Genomic DNA, 17,719 nt, shown 5'->3' on the forward strand with positions numbered 1-17,719 from the left:
GAAAGCAGCCAGCGAGACCTAAGAATATAAAAGCATTTGAAATCTCAGAAGGAGTTTAAATCAATGCACTGCCACAGTTACAGCACAGATGAAAGAGCCTGCTGTCTCAATTGCCAGGAAACTACTTAGAAACTCTCACTTTGATTTTTTTTTTTTTTTGGTAGTCCGTTACATTACCGCTAAATGCAATATATGGGGACATCACTGCTTTGATGTTGTACAGCTACAGCAAATGGAAACTAATACGGTAGAACAGTCAAGCTATGTGGCTTGCGTTTGTATATACAAATATATACCCATCAATCTTCTTACTTCCAGGCTGCGTATCTCTACCACCCATCTGCCTCCGTACTGTTACTTCTGTTTTCATAAAATTGACAATTATTTTACACCCATATTATTTTACATTCTGAAGAGAGAAATACATATATTTTGGAGGGGAATGAAAAATGAATTTTTCTCTAAGCTATTGTATCTTAGACTAACTACCATGAACTCATTGTTGGCACAGAGTTTCAATAGTGATTTGCGACAACTGAGAGCAGGAGCACAACTGCTGCCAGGCACTGCAGCATTCTCCTTCTCATAGATCTAATTACACCAAGAATACTTGAAAAGCAACATGTTACAAAACATAGCAGGCTAGATTCTTTGACCTACTCCAGCCGTTAGCATTGTACTAGCAGTATATATGATTACAGACAACTGTCTCTTGCTTGTTGAACGTGGTGTAGAGAAGAACCAGTAGGAACACGTCTAGATCTGCTTCACCTGAAGTCCTTCCTGATGAGGAAATAGGAGGAGTGCAGGTGGGGGCTGAAGTCCATTGTTGGCACCATCTTCTCTATCCTCATCTTTCCAGCAGGGATTTTACAATACAATCTTGAATCTATCATGTGGAGAAGGTAAAAACTGAGGGCCCAGGGGTAAGAGAGAGGGGATAAAGTAGAGACTGAAGGAGAATGCATGTTTTCTTCTTTCTAGCATCTCAGATTTTGTTTACTCCTCTGCAAAATCCCCCAAGAAGAATAAGCAGAGACAACGCTGAGTTGGAGTTAGTGAGTTGGAGTTAGTTAGTTAGTTGGAGGCTTAGTGAGTGATCTAGTTCATTGGAAATGCCTCAGACACCTTGTCCGGGGCTGTGCATGAACAGCACAGGTCTCCCATGCAAGATATGCCAGAGTTGGGGCAGGCACCGCAGCCATTTCTGTAGAGAGCAAACCAAAACTATAATAATGCAATGTGTGAATATTTCTGCTGTTACTCCTGGAAACCTAGAGTATGGGCAAAACTCTGAAGTTCTTACACAGGCAGAGCTCTCAGTGACTGGTGTGGGAGATTTGTCTCGGTAAAGAATTCAGAAATTGGCATGATTGTTGTGTAATGATTTTGCTAAAAGCAAAGGCATTTATGGTATCTTATAACTGACATGGCAATACATCTCACTCACAACTTTTCTCTTCAAAAAATGTTAATTAAAAAGCTTCAAGTGGATGTGAATGATTAAAAACATTAATGTAACCTGTAAAAGTTCTTTTTATACATACTAATGTGCTAACAATTTACTTAAGTTCCTCAAGTGAGATTTGCAGTGGCTCTAGATCCTTTGACAAAGCTAGGCTGAGTATTTATGCCTATTTAGCAACAGAGCAGACAGGTCAATTCTTATGCAAGATAGCAGCAGGGACTTGTGAGTGGTGCTTCTCCCATCGTTGCATTTTGCAGAGTAGTTTTACTTAGAGCCTTAGCCTGTGATCCATTTCATGTCCCCATACCCCAGTGAGCTCATATGGTGTATGTCTGATTTACCAGCAGCAAAGCAGGCGCTATATCTTTAAGGATCTCAGGTGTGTCCGTATACATTAAAATTGTAACCTACAATTAAAACTTATACTGAACAGTTTTATATCTCGGAATATTAAGAGCGCAAAATTGTTGGTCGTATATAGTGTGCTTGCCTGTTTGTCTCTCTTGGGATGTGAGGGCAGTTGCAGAAGTGGAGCAAGGAATCTGGATCTGGTGGAAAAGGGGGAGGTCAGGTGTTAAAAATGAAATTGTAGCAGTTATACTGCCAAGGCAGTAGCATAGTCAGGCAGTGCAGTATAGTCAAGCTTGGGCAATATTCTCTCCCTGTATAGAAGTATAATGTGGAGAATGTTAACTTTGTAAACAGGAAAAAAATAGAGTCATTCTCTTCCAGCCCAAATTCTAGTTCAGAACTAGACACAGATTGAAACATGGCGGACAATTGACAACTTCATTCTCATCGTGACTTCACTGCATGTCCCATAGATTGCTTGCAGGGCCTGTTTCTCATCTTCCAGTGAAGGAAAAGCTACTTTCTACTTAAATGTTTCAGGTGAAAGCTTGGGTCAGTGCACTGTTGAGTGTTAATTCACTAATGTAATCGATTTACCTAGATTATGTAAGACCCAGGGATATTAAACAGGCGCCATCTCTTGACATGTGAAGTCCCAGCACCACTGCTTGCCAGAAGTGCCGATATATCAAATGAGGGACTGCTCTGCACTTGCTCTCTTTCTTACACTCTTTCACAAGCAGCTTCTTTTGGCCACAGACTTCTGATCTGGTCCAATATGACCAATCATATATTCTCAGTTAGGAATTATATTTGTGTTTAAACTTTTGTTTTGGCATCTGCAGGGAGCAGATTTCACTGTGTTTGGTCCGTTAAAGCATGATGCTGAGGAAGGGAGCTGAGGTTTGTGCTGCTTCTCCAGTGGGTACACAAGGCAGCGACAACAGCTGTTAAAGTAGCTCCCTGCTGACATTTATCTTCTGCTGAGGTGCTTTAATAAGACATTAAAGGTGAGGTGGTAGCAATCAAAAGGTGATTTGATTTTAAATCTTACTACATCTGGACTGTTCTTCCCCTCACACCTGTAAAATAAGATACCAACAGAGGACAGTATTCAACATGCAGCTTTGTAAGGGGTGGAAAGCATGTCTGTTCCCAGGGGAGCTGGCAGGAGTGAAGCAGGGAGGGCATTAATGATACGTGATGACATGTTGGTTCAGTTCTCCTGTGATTTTTCCAGAAGTGTGAGTTTGAATCTCACCTGGTCTATTGCCCTGCCACTTCTCTTCTGCTGAAAAGGGAGCACGATGTCATTTAAACTGGTGATTTACAGGCAGCCAGCTATGATGCTAAAAACCTCCATCTGTGGTGTAGGAATTGTCATGGCTGATGGGACACAAGGACCTTTTATCTTGACTTTGTTCGGCCCCTTCTAAAAGGCAGCAAAGCCTGTTACATTGATTTGTGGAAGATATTGTAAAGCTAAAACCCAAATGTGGCCATCTGACATGTGCAAGATAAGAAGTTTTTAAGTTCAGTGTGCTTTCAAATTTGCCAGAAATATGGCAGAACTATTTTTGTGGGTTTCTGTGTATTACAGTTTGAATCCCCTATGTTCTAAGACAGACCCATGAAAACAAACACTTGATTTACTCACAGTGAAATTATTGAAAGTTGTGCTTATAGGTAATTATCTGCAACGTTGGGTGTCATAGTCATAAGGCTCTTACAGAAGAGGAGAACCACCTTAAACCACTTGCTAATTCTGTTTCTAAGTTTTTCCATTTCAGATGGTATTTTTCTTAATGTTTTTCTTTAGTGCTGAGATTTACATTCTTCTTACAAAAATGCATTTTGCCTTCAGTTGTGGAACCTACTTGAGTTCCTGGGGAAGCCAAGGAGTGAAATGCAGGCAGAGCTGGGACTTGATCCCTGTGAGTCTTAGTGTGATATCATCTTCTGCACATTTTTTTATTATTGCAGTTCATAACACTGCACCGTAAGATGAAAAACAGTAAAAGCCTCTTTATTTATAAGGTTATTACAGGTATCCTCCAGTGTATCTCATGTGTATACATCCTGTCAAAATATTTCAAGAATTTGACAACAGTGCCTGAACTTGTTTCAAGTGACATGACATGGCTTTTCACTGTATTTTTTTACCTTTTTTTTTTAAGAATAGTTAATAAAAGTGTTACCTATGCACGCAAAAAAATATAGAATCCCTTTGTGAACAAACAGGTTTAAATAAGCATCAGTTGAGTTTTGCAGTTAAATAACCTGTAGAGGAAATTGTTATGATGTTCTCTATAATTGCTCTGGAAAAAAAAAAAAAGTCTTGAAGTCTATGGAAAGCATAACAGACCTAATTAATGCCCACACTGCTTCTCCAGAGAAACCGATTTTGCGTTATGTAAATGTGCTGCATAGAAAATGTTCTTGTATGTATTTCATAGTTAGTCCTTAGTTTTCCTTTGTATAGCTGTAGTGTATGGTATTTTACAAAGTAAAGTGTAAAGTTTTCTTTAAAATTGCGACTTGTATTATCATTTCTGAAATGTAAAAAACAATTATATATTTCCTGGATTTTTTAAAGTGCTGATATCAGTTATGATTTATGAGTTATATTTTCATGTCCAAGGAGGGTGTATGTGTTTGTGCACATTCACATATTTATGTTCTGAAATAGATGACTTTCATTCTTGTGTTCATAATGTGTGTACATAAATGTAGGTGTTATAAGGAGCATTCCTGTTTTTAGAATAAAAGCTGTATCAGAAGCTGAAAACACTGACACATCTGGAGTTTCAGAGCGTTTCTAGGGACTGACAATGCATGATACTCACCGAACCCTCCACCCAGTTACTGGTGGATGCTTAGAGGTTACCTAATGAGCAAGTGTTCAGGAAAGAGTGAGGGATTATTTGTTCACGTGTTGCCAGTTTGGCTGGGGATCTGTGTGGGTTTAAATTCAGGTTGATGTCCACAAGGGTGGTCTAGCAAAATCAGTATTAGTGGCTAGGACAGTCTCTGCTGTCAGTAGTTCTATGCCTACATGGTAAGCTCTGCAAAGCAGGGATCATTGCTGTATGTGTTTATAAAGCTATACTGCTTTCTGCATTCATAAAGTACCTAAAACAAAGTGGCCTGGCCTCTTAATATCACTGAAAAACAGATGGCAGTTGCTAAGAGAGGATCATTCTGTTCTGTGCATGACAGTGCTCACCCATACAAAACGGTCAATTTAGTGGGTGCTGTTTGCTGAGACACTTTCATCAGAGCCAAACTCTTCTCAGTGGTATCCAGTGACAGGGCAGGAGACAATGGGCAAAACTTGAAATACAAGAAATCCCATTTAAAGCTAAGAAAAAAAAATTTTTTTTGTGTAAGGGTGAACACTGGAACAGGTTGCCTAGAGAGTTTGTGAAGTCTCCATCTTTGGAGATACTCAGAACCCAACTGGATATGATCCTGGGCAATCTGCTGTAGCTGACCCTGCTGGAGCAGGGGGGTTGGACGAGATGATCTCCAGAGGTCCCTTCCAACCTCAACTATTCTGTGATTTGCTTGACTGGGGCCTACCTGGATATACCAATGCCTCCCTAACAGAGCAGGCTTGGGAACACTAAGTGTCTGCATGAAGGCAATTGTCTGAGGATGCCTGGTGGTTTGCCAGCCTGCTAGTTATACTCGGCACCTGGCTCCTGGAAGGTACACAGTGATTTGTCACGCTTGAGGCTGAGGTTGCACGCTTTCTTTTGTATGGGCTTCAAGTCTGGTCTAAGGGCCATGATTAGGAAGCCTAGGCGTAACTGCTATTATTAAGTCCTTATTTTCCTGAACTACACTGGGTGCTATCATGACACAGGATCAAGCAGCCAATTAGCATCCTGAATTCTTGTAGTTCTTTCCTAATAAAGTTGCAGGAAAGTTCAGCTGGACATCATTAAGCCTAAAGAGCTTGCTAACTCCATGTGCTCCTCTGCCAGAATGTTGCTGATAATTGGACTTAATTTTATAGGTGTGTAGTGCAATCCAGAATCAAGATTTCACTGTTATTGATGACTACTGCACTGGACTGAGAGCCCTCCTTTACCTCAAAAGTATTGAGGAACTTGAAGACTGGAATGGACAGAGTCCTGCTACCATGCGCCATCAGAAAGGAAAACCAGTACCTAGAATTGCTGAGCTGATGGGAAAGGTATGTTGTTTCGTTGCCATCCCTGCATAATGACTCTTTGTCTTGGCTTTGATTGTAAATCCATAACTGTCATATGCAGTTTCTCCTGATTACCTTAGTTAAGCACTGCAGTTATCAAAATTAGTCACCAAGTCTCTTTTCCTTCTGGGTATTAACAAGTACCTGAGGGCATCTTAAGAAGACATACTAACAATTGCTTGATATCGCGTTACCTTTGTATTATAAATATGAGCTCTCCACTTTTTTTGTAATGGCATGTCTTTAAAAAGAATGCAGTATGTAAAATTAGAAATGCACTGGAACAAGTTCTGGTATTGTTTGTTTTAATGGGACTTGACTTGATTCAGATTGATAATAGCATTGTGCCAGAGGCCCCAGGATGTTTTAGCCATGATGCAACATTCTGGAAATATAAAAGCCTCTCAGCTCTGGATCTGACCAGCTGAGACAGCTTCTGGCACAGGTGAGCTGTTAGTTGGAACACTAGATCAGGTAGGAGTGGTCTTACGATCATCACGTCCGAGCATCTCATGGTCTTTCATATGCGTTGACTCCCAAACTCTCTGCAAAGCAGGGATGTTCCTGATGAGGAACAGTAACACTGAATAATTTGATATATTCCACAAGCTTATTTAAATCTAGGAAGCCTGTAGCGGAATAGGAATGTAAACATTGGTCTCTCTAAAACCATAAACTCTGCGCCATCTGTCCTCTCTGCTCCAGTAGTTCTCTGCCACGCAAACTCTTTGGGAGATTTTTGTCAGATGCAGTAGATGCCAGCAGCCCCAGTACTGTTCATCCTTGCACCAGGGTACCTGCTGATCCACGCCAAGGAGCAGGGAGGTGTAGCAGGCTTCCTACTGATGCCCTGCTGCCTCCTGCTCTTAGCAAAATATCTGCACAGCAGGGATTCTGAGCTTTTGTTTCTAGTTACTAGAGGGGATCACTTTGAAGACTGATTTCACTTATACATCATACCTATTGATTATCCTTCTAAAAATCTGATATAACACTGTTGAAAATGTTGTAAGAAGTAAAGAATTACAAAAGAATAGGATTTGGAGTGTCAGACGCCACCAAATCTCTGGTTGTTATTGCTGATGACTGGAGTTGGGTTTAGTAGGAGATTAGAGACTCCGGTATTGTTGTTGTTCTCTATGGAGCTCTGAAAATTATACTGTTATCTTCCAGGTGAAAAGACAATCCCATTCCTAAAGCTCTGAATAATACACTGCTTAAAAATAAGATATAACCGGTTTCATTTTCGTCGACTTATGTTAAGCAGTTAAACCAGGCTCATAGAGTTATATCCGAACTTCCTTTCTTTAGCACCTGTAGAAATAAACACAGCATTTACAGCTCATGTAACAGATTTTTTGCAATTCTTCAAAGCTGCATCCAGTGTTCGATCTTTGTATTACCTTTGTATTTTACTAAACAGACAACCATTGTCAGAAGATGTTTCTCATGTCCTTTTGAATGAGAAAAAAAATTACAATTCTTAGTCTTCTCAGCTTGTCAGTACATCAATAATTAACTTTAAAAAGGTAGTGTGAAAAGATGCTTTAAGGAAGCATTTAATAATTCAAAGGAATCTTAACTTGAAACAGGTCACATGAAAAAGAATGAAAAACAAAGCCCTATGTAATCTAGTCTGGCTGGCTCTGTTAGATATTTAAAAGGAACAAGACATATAGAATATAACTGATTGTGTATTTGATTGCCCTTAACACAGAATTATGTCATTGGATCGTTGCGACTAGATGATAAAATATAAAGTGAACCAGACTGCACCGCTGATAAGGCAGTGATACATTTTAGGCCTAAGCTCAGGATGACTATGTGTCCAGGAATGAACATAAAAGCGAAAAGGGAGAAAAATAGTGCAACATGGGTAAAAGGAAATAGCATGATAAGTGGTTCTACTAGAGGCAATCAAATACAAAGGCTTGATATCATTAATATTTATAATATCATAATTAGCAAGACTGTGCCTAAGCAGTGTTATTAGTGTAACTAATTATGTTATCATAAACTAAGTTAGCAATATTATAGGAATCAGTATTCTTACCTTCATAAATTATTATCAGTATTGGATTTCTTGTACTTGTGCCTACCAAATTCAGTTAAGTACTGTAGGTTCGTCTGGATTCAAATGTAAATATCTAATATGCTTGGCAGCAAGACATAAGACACTCATATGATTCTCTTTCTAAAATAAATTCACTAAAAAAACATGTCCTCAGTCTCTACTTAGTAGGCTACCTTTTCCTTTCGGATGTGATGTATACATTGTCATTGATACAAGTAATGCATAAGAATGTGTATGTTATACATGGACAAAAATATGATAGCCAAAGTCTTGCCTTTCAGTTCTGAAAACTTAAAAGGAGCAGTTCAAGTTTGTCCTGGTATTGCTGTGAGATGAAATGCAATTGCTTCAGCAAGACCCTGTAAGAAGCTAAATAGCAAATACTAATGAAGTTTTTCATTCCAAAAAGTGTGAAGATGTTAATTTCGAAGTGACGTATTTTGGTGCAGTAAATATAAAAATGTAAAGGAATGATTATCCTCAGTTTTGTAAGGGACAAAATTCCTATTGATTTTTATATAGACTCATAGGGATAAAAAGTTCGGAGTATTGACAAATTAATGGAAGGCAACTGAGGCATAAGAATAATTTTCAACTGCATCAAGAACCGCTTGCCTTATGTTTGCATGCAAATTCATTAAGTCTTTCCCAGTCCTTGATATATTACAGTGTTAAGACCGATCCTAAACCCAGCTAAGTGTATTCATGATAGCATCCGTTTTGATTAACAATACAATTTTGAATGTTAACATCCATAATTATATACAGCAGTCCGTTATCCTATTGGTAATTCATTTCCTGCACTGTTTTCAACATCAAGCAGATGGCCTACCAGTAGGGTGTTGCCATCAGATCCTGTACTATTAGATGACCAGAGTAAAATGAAAGATAAGTACCTTCTTCTAAATGGTACACCTGACATCAAACTGAAGCTGTCTTGCCATGCGGTAACCAGATAAATGACAAACTGAACAGTTATCACTGTCAGTTGTTTCATTTATCACAGTAATTTCCTTCCTCAACAGAGAGAATACTGAAAATACTGTGTTAAATATAAATAGTGTGATATAATAAACACTTTCCGAGCAAATTTATATCCACTTTTGCCTGAAAAAGAGAATCCTGTTGATCAGTATCTGCTCATGCTTCTACATAAATTACCAGATGAAAGTGTTAGGTTCATTAATATTCCTTAATAGATGAGAAGCATCATGGCACTGGGAAATATTTTGGACGCTTAAGTATTATTTTGATGTTTTTCAGCATTGTAGAATGTGCTTTTTGGTATATAGACCCTAAATTTATTCTTTGAGACAGCCAGTAAATGTTTTCTGATAGTCTTTTTAATAATACTCGCTTTTTTTCCTTTAACAAATAAAATGGTTGCTACTGGAGCCTATACTTGCCATTATCCAAGATGTGACCTTTAATACTTCACTACCTTTAATATCAGTGAGATTTCCCCTTAGAAACTGTAACCTCTGTCACTGATTCCAGTCATTGGGTGATACTGTTTTCCATAGCTCCAGCAATTTTATTCATTCTTTATTGTGGTTATAACTTTATCCATAACCACTGTAAAAGGAAGTCCTAGCATAGATGCTGCATCAGACTCAGAGAGATGGACAAAGCCAGTCTTCTTGGCTCTCTTCCTCCTTCCTTTTCTGATGGCTTACTTAGGATTTTTTTCTGTGGGAGGACCTGACATTTGAAGCCTTGACACAAATGACTTATTAAAATCACCTCTGAATCACCTTTCCATTAAATACATGAAATAAACCTTCTCGGCTTGTCTCAGCTATAATCTTAGCTTGCAAATATAGACACTGAAATGAGAGAATGGCAAGGTAATGATTACACCATGCTGCTTTCTCACTAAATCCCTCAAGGAAGAACTTTTGTAAACGCACGCTTACCTCAGCATGAATTTAGGACCGAGGTCTAGTGCATGATGCAATCAGGCAGACAGTTAGGATGTACAACATGCTCTCACAACCTGAAGTTATTACGGCCATTGCATAAGAAAGAGTGAGAACACAGTTAAGAATGCTTATAAGCCAAAATTAACATAACTGTGTTTTAAAATTACATTCCTGAGTTTCTCAGGCACATCAGTGATAAAGAAAGGTGTATTCTCACCTGCTATCTAGACAAGGTACAGTATTCCCCATAGGTGCAATCTGATCTCCTATGTGTAGTCACTGTCTCATCCTGTCCATTTAGTAAGGAATCTTTCATTAGTTGCTCACTGATCTTACTCCAGAGAGCTGAAGTAATTATGTCCAAGGAATATACTGGTGTCAGATGGTGGTAAGAGAAGTGGTATAGTAGGTTTCTTTACAGAACTTCCACCTAATGTCAGCTATAAAAATCATACTTAACACAATGACCTATATACATCCAGTTTGCTAAACATTAAATAATAGTTTATTCAATTGACAGGTGTGGGTTCATAGGAAGAAATAAATATGTAAGGATATTTCATACTGTGCTTTCAGCACCAAAAGTCTTGCAAAAAACAGCTTTTGTTTGATCATCTCTAAAGGTCAAAAAGCAAAAATAATTATTTAAGTATCTTAATTTCATCAATGTCCAAAAAGCAAAACAAGCTAGTTTTCGTAGCTAATCTTCCTCAACTATTAGGATTGTACTCTAATGAAAATGTTAAGACCCTATCTGATAAAAGCATATCCATAGTAGGTGTTTTGCCCCAGCAGGCAGATACTCTGAACATTGAAAACTCCATCTGGTGTATGGACTTCATTGAAAATTCTTGTCACTTTAAGTTTAGCAAACTGCCTATTTTGTTCTTTGAATGGCTTCCCATTAAAACTTACACTTCCTTCAGACGTAGCTACTAAAAGCTGAGTCATCTGATCAGTACAAACTTGCTGAATTCTCACTTGATAGCAGTCAAATCTAAATCACCTTTCATATGGTGGAGAGAAAAAGATTAGAAAACTGTAGAGATTTCATCCAAAATATTAAGTGAGCTCTTTTATTAAATAAATAAATAAGATTTGAACTCCCAGCTATGCAATAATGCTATGTAACTCATGCACCAAGTTTTGACTACGTTCAGATTCTTCAAGGTTTCTGACTGACTTCATTGAGCAGAGACCCCTCATGTTTGGAAGCGCTTCTTGGAGGCTGTTGCTTGGGAAGAAGTGTCTGTCCAATACGGTTAAAGCTGTCCCCTTGTTTCCATCACTGCGCAGAGAGGACAGGACTAACAGTATCTCTGGCCGTGCCCAGAAATACAGACCACCTCGTGAGGCAGTGTTCAGAGACTGCAATAAAAAATAAACCAGAGCTGGCAGTGAATGTTGGTGAAGGAACCTTTTTCGCCCTATTCCCATGACTATTTCTGAAGAAGAGTCCCAGGGGAACAACTGAACTTCTAGGCTGTTTGATCCCTTTTCATGTTAGTCAGGCTTTGCACCAGAAATACAGCTCTCAGCCAGGCAGAGCCGCCTAAGCGTAAGCCAGCGTAAGCCTGATCAAGAATTCTTGTTTGAGGATACTGCAGGGACTCTGCATCGGCACATTCAGGGTCTGTTGCCATGTATGGTTAAAATAAAGCTTAAATAAATAAACAAACAAAGCTCTGCTACAGTGTATCTGAAGCAGCATCGCAGCCAGCTGAGAATATTAGTCCTTTCGTCCTGCTGGCCCCGCTCTGACCTTCCCCTGCTGCCCCAGGCGGTGGAGGGTCTCCCCAGGCAGGGCACGGGGAGCCCGAGGGGGCCCCCGCGGAGCACTGCCGGCAGCAATCCAGGCGAAGGCAACGCCGAGCACGGTACGCTCACCAGGCTTGCTGCCGTTGATGAACCTCCCAGCATTTGCAAGCCGGAAGCAATTACGAGCGATCCCTGGCCTAACCACTTTGTAAAAGAAGTACCTCGCTAACATTATTTTTTCTTCCTAACTGGTCTATTATGGAAGTTTATGTTGTGATTATCTACAGTGCTGCTTCTTACTGAAACCGCAGGTTGTTATGTAAAATGTGTCTTCCCTGACGGTGAAGCCATTTGCAGTAGAAATGGATAAAACAAAAGGAACTAGGATTATTAAAGTGGATTTAAAGTGGTTTAATCTTTGTGGGTTTTATATGTACTGTATGCTAAATTTGCTTTAAGCGCTGAGTTTAAAGTTTTGAATTCACAGCCAGGAAATGTGGCCATTAAGAAACAATGTATTTGTGTTAACTCCTTGGCTGTGGCGGGTTTACTGTGTTCACTGCTGGTAGCAGACATCAAGCCAGGAAAATCCAACTCCTGATGCAAAAGATTAAAAAAAAAATCCAGGCACTGCCAAAAATACATAATTCTTTCTTTGTACTCTGCAGTTTATTTTACTTAGGAAACTGGCCTGGTCGTACCCTGCAGCATGCATTCATTACAGTGATCTTTGACTGGCAGATGCAGAGCAATAAGATGCATATTTTAGTGCTTATTATAATACCCTGTCCAAAAACAACTCGACAAATTTGTGATTTCGACAGTATCTCATTTTGCTGGCTGCAGTGCTCTGTGATTGCCTGGTCCACGTGGCTTCCAGATTATGCATACCACCAATACTGCTCATTAAAATGGCCACAGTTCACCAGTTTCGGTAGCTTGGAACGAACTTGGAATGAATTATCATACAACAAAGAGGCTGCTGTCATGCAGAACAAAAGACAAGCAAAAGAGAGCTTTGGCTTAATGAGGCTAAGTGAGTGTCTCCCCTGCATCACCAGCTACTTGACGGCCTTTGAGCATGGATTTTTTTCTCCACAGGCCAAAACCTTTGGTCTATTATTTTGTGTTTATGCACCTTGAGGCTAATATACATTTTAATATGCTGCACATGGAGAAAAAATCAGCCATTAGATTAGAACATGTGCACTCCCTGTTAAGTTAATGACAGCCGAACATAGAGATAAATTTAGGTTTTCATATTTAATTATAGCACAGCGCAGTACGTTTAGCAAGGATAAATTGCACTATTATTATGCTTCATTTTTTTTGACATCTTTTCATATTAACCATGCGTGCTTACCCCCACTTTCTCCCCAGTGTCACACACAATGTCTCTGTGCATCATCCTTCTCTAACACCATTAATTTTTTATTCTGTACAGTTGTATATGTATTGTTGTATTTGTTACGTAGGGTTAGCTTGCTAGTTGGATAAAACCATTCAGAACAGTCCATGTGTTAGGTGGTGTACATAAGCAATAAGGATACAAGAAGTGGAAAAAGTTGGCTTGCTTGGCCAGACATGGCTTCTCATGCCTGCGGTTCAGGCAGGGGTGGCAGCCCATCTTCCCCGGCCGCCTGAGCACTGTGCTCTCCGGCTCTGCCTGTGCAGTGGGAGCCCCTTTCCCGGAGTGCCGATTCAGAACAGGCAGAGAAATCATGCAGGAAAGCTTTCATTTATTCTGCTGATTTTCATAGTTGGATAATTCTAATATGGACAGTGATGGTGTTAAGACATTTTAGATTATGAAAAGTCTATTCTGAAGAATTTAGTGTTGTTCTAGCATGTAGGAACTAAAACAGAGCTAATGCTGCTAGGTGGCACATGCCATTTGTTGGGGCTTTGTACATGTATTAGCTCTGTTTGTCAAAGCTGTTGCTCCAAGAATAGCATCAGGATGTAGGCCAGACCTCGAGCTTGTAGAAGACAATATAAAATTAAAATGAGAGGCAAACTGGTGCACAATTCAGCCTTTACATGTCCTTGTCAAGCTTTAATGGAAGTGTTTGGCAGTTTCTGTGCTGCCGTGGATTTGGCGATGATGCTGGACTCTTTGTCACTACCTGAGAAAGCTTTCAGATTTGCTTTCAGCTCTGGGCTGCGCTATCCAGGTTGGTGTGCCTTGTGAAAAATATGTTTGCGTGCTTTACAAAATTAAGGAAATACTGCTGTTTTCCAAAGTGGATTAGAGCAGGTAATAGCTCATAGGAAGAAGATTTTCCTCCTCCTGCTGTGTGTATAAGCAAGTAGAATATATTATGCTACAGGCTTATTCTGAGATTATTCCTTATTGGATAGTTGTTTCATGACAAAAGACACTGTGGCTTGATGACCAGAGGGTCATGACAGGAATAATAATCACCATATGAAAGGGTGTCTGGATCTTGGTGATAAAGCATTCCTCATCGCAATCAGTCAGCACTTGCTGGTGCAAGAATTTTCCTCAATGGCAGAGATCAGCTTTTTCATATTCATTGAGAGCAAATCAGTCTCCCTCCTTCTCTCTGTCTCTCTCCCTCTCTCTCTCTCTCATATCCCCTTTCCCCCCCTTCTCAAACCTTCAGTTCTGTACCGGCTTTCACTGCCAAACCCTGCCAAAGAGATTTTTCTTTGTCAGATGAAGCTCACAAAGTTTTTGGATTTTTAGAACACTGCAGTATTCACGGGATTTGTAATAGTGGTGGAGCATAATTTTTTGTCTTCTCACGGGATAAAACCCTGGTCAGTAGTGACTGATGGCTAATTGTCAACAGTTCAAGCACTAGCAAATGTGTCAGCAATTAATCTATGCGTGCAAAACTGTTCTCCCTGATTTTGTAAGTGCAGATTTGGATGCAAATTGCATCCGTGGAAGCAAAGTTGTGCCTTTCAAAATGTGGGCTGTAATTACTAGTCTGAGAACTGATGATATGAAATTCTTCCTCTAGAATATACCCCAGTGAGAGAACTCATTTCTAAAGAGTATTTCTAAGCATCTCATTATTCATTAAGCACTGGTAAAATGCTTAATGTTACACAAGATATACAAAAATGGAGGCTATATCCTACAGATATCCATATGGCTTAGAAACATCTATGCAATCAGAAATGTCTCTTATGTATCTACAGGTAGGTATTGTTAGTAAAGCCTGCTTTTATTTATGTGTCCCTATTTTGTTTATGGTACTAGTCACAGATGTACTCACTGATGTGCATATAAAGACTTGGGCTCTTAGCCCCTGAAAGAGACACTGTCTCGTTAAACTTCTGATCTGAGAAAGCCTTCTCCTTGGGTACCAAGGTGCTCTGTGGGCCACAGTGCTCAGTGTAAGGTAAATGCAAAACAAATTCTGTGGAACTGGTTGTGGACAGAAGACTAAATAGTCATTTTCATGCTAAAAAGCATTTTCTAAGAACAGTTCTATTCCTGTGTTAGTTTTGAGAGGGATTTTGTGACTTCTCAGTTTTCTTGACTACAATGTCTCTTAGTTGTCTTAGGAACAGATTTGGCCCTTAAGCAGAGCCCTAAGTGTAGCGACATGCACAGATGTCCCAGGAATCTAGAAGGACTGATTTATGGGGAGAGGCCAAAGAAGCTAAAACTCCTAAATGTCCATATGTCCTATCTAAATGATGCATGTAAGCATCAACAGATGAAGAACTCAGTGGTCTACAAATATATGAAGTTTGTAATCAACTGAGGGAGAGAAAGTTTCCGATGTCAAGTGAGAATTCAGCTACGACTGTTGAGTTGAAAAAAGGAGGTGTTTGGGGAAAACAGCAGACAAATTATCCTGACTGTAAGGAAAACCCTTCTGTAGAAATGATGGAGGTTTCATGCTGGGTTCGTGAGATGAGAGGGAGGGAGGACTTTTAAAACTTAAATGGATGAACTCCAGGAATAGTGCCACTGGGAGAGCATTGGGTTTGCCAGGAGCGTGTGCTGGCCTTGCAGTCTTCCCTATGTGATTGCCGTGGTCAGGTGTGTTGCCTGTTCCAGCCTGCCAGCTGTGCACTGCAAGTTCTCCTGCAAAGCCACTGCGTCCTAGCATGGTGTTCACGTAGGCCACTGGAGCTAATGTAATAACACACAATTGAAATGTCTTTTTGCCTAAAGATTAAGACCATGATCTTGTCCTTTCCCACCCTTTTTATTTTCAGTACTATACCAAACCCTTGAAGATTTTTCTGTATCCTCCTATGGTTTTGATCCAGCCGTATCGATGCCTGAGTTCTTGCAGCTAGACTTTCTTGAGTTTTTTATGGACAAATGGTTTAGAAATGTCTTTCTGTTTCATTGCCCATTAGTCATACATTGGCACAGGGCAGCTGCCCCCAGTAGCTGAAAGGTGGTAGCACAAACTGCTCAGCACACCCTTTCTACATGTGAGAGCTGAGAAAAGAGATTTCTGCACTTTACTGGCCTGTTCATACTGTACAGAATTCATTAAGGCCCTGGAACCGTGTTTGGGTTGTTCCAGGGAGCAATTACTGCCAGCCTGTAATCTGCTGCTCAGGAACGCATTTGGGCTCTGTAACAGTTTGAAAGAGCCTGGGAAGAATTGTATTGATTTCCTGGGATCTCATTCAGGCTGATTGCACTTGGGTACTCTGATGGCCGATGTTTAAGAACACCTGCCTACCTATTATTAAGATGGTGGGTCTAATCCTCACCTAGTTGAGACCTTGTTTGTCCTTCATTCAACTCAGCAGACAAGTTTTAATGAAATAGCTCCCTTTTATATTTGATGCGACATCTCTGGTTTTGATTGTCACATTTGGAACTATCCAGTGTCAGTCACTGTATAACCCGTATATTGGTCAGGATATGTCGTGCCATGTATCTATTCTTCCATTAATCATTTTCTCTCTTTCCTATTTGACTGCTTGGAATAATTAATGCATTTTCTTCTATTACTGTGTTGTATTTCTTCCAAGGTGCTGATTTATTTATACATAAAAGCTATAAAATACTTTGTTGTTTTATACCGAATATCTGAATTCATGAGAAACCCAAAAGCGTATCACTGAAATAGTTCTTTTTTCTACATCTTTCAAGACAAGACCTTGGAGTTGAGTTTCAAGTAGAATTCGAGAACCTATCTACTATAATTTTATTTATTCATACTACCTATCATTACAGCATGTAGCATTGTATCCAAGATGCTAATCATTACTTACTATTTTCTGAATAGTTATGCTCTCATTTAAAATATTAAAGATATGCCAAAAGGCATCTTTTCCAATTCCAAACTAAAAATTTAATCCAGACTCAGCAGCTTTTTTTCACTGACTTTACCGAGCCTTTTTCAAATGCTGAGTACTCCTGACATTTTGAAGTGTCCATTTCAAAAATTTCCATTTGTAAATTGAAAACCAGAAAGCTCATTGTAAACGCACAGAACTCTGTAAGCATATCTACATTTTTGCTTTTTACTAAAAATTTATCTCTAAGCTATAAACAACTCACGTGCCATTTGCGTTAGCATAAATAGCGTTCTAAAGCCTCTGAAAGTGACTGTTAAAACGGAAGCACCAGGAATCCTATGGTAACTGTAACATGAGTGCGCCTTTTGCCATCAACATTTAAAACATTTAAAAGCACCCAGAAGGAATGAGCATGGTCTTGCCGAGCTCCCATTCTAGAGGATGTGGAACGATCCTAATGAATTCCTCACCCTCCATAATTCCTCCTCTTTCTCTCCTCATAACAAAGTCATAATCGTCCATTTGATAGACTGCAACCATTTTGTTAGCAAGTTTGTCATAGCTTGGTTTTTGACCTTGCAAGTGCCTAGTCTGTGGGTGGACTTCTGTGCCTGCTGCAGGATTTGGCCTTAATTACCAAGATAGAGCAGATGGAGTAGAAAGTTAGTGCTTACATT

At 39.6% G+C, this 17,719-nt stretch overlaps 1 protein-coding gene across 15 annotated transcripts in view; it reads left to right on the forward strand.

Moving 5' to 3' along the window:
• The window catches only part of DPYD (dihydropyrimidine dehydrogenase), a 386,630-nt gene that overhangs the window by 327,438 nt on the left and 41,473 nt on the right, over positions 1-17,719 (forward strand). For all 15 annotated transcript variants that reach the window (XM_068952361.1, XM_068952354.1, XM_068952355.1 and 12 more), the window contains one exon: positions 5,841-6,020. In XM_068952361.1, the coding sequence (XP_068808462.1) occupies positions 5,841-6,020 (180 nt within the window). The remainder of the gene's footprint in view (positions 1-5,840; positions 6,021-17,719) is intronic.

This window comes from Struthio camelus, chromosome 8, assembly GCF_040807025.1.
Source record: "Struthio camelus isolate bStrCam1 chromosome 8, bStrCam1.hap1, whole genome shotgun sequence".
NCBI lineage: Eukaryota > Metazoa > Chordata > Aves > Struthioniformes > Struthionidae > Struthio > Struthio camelus.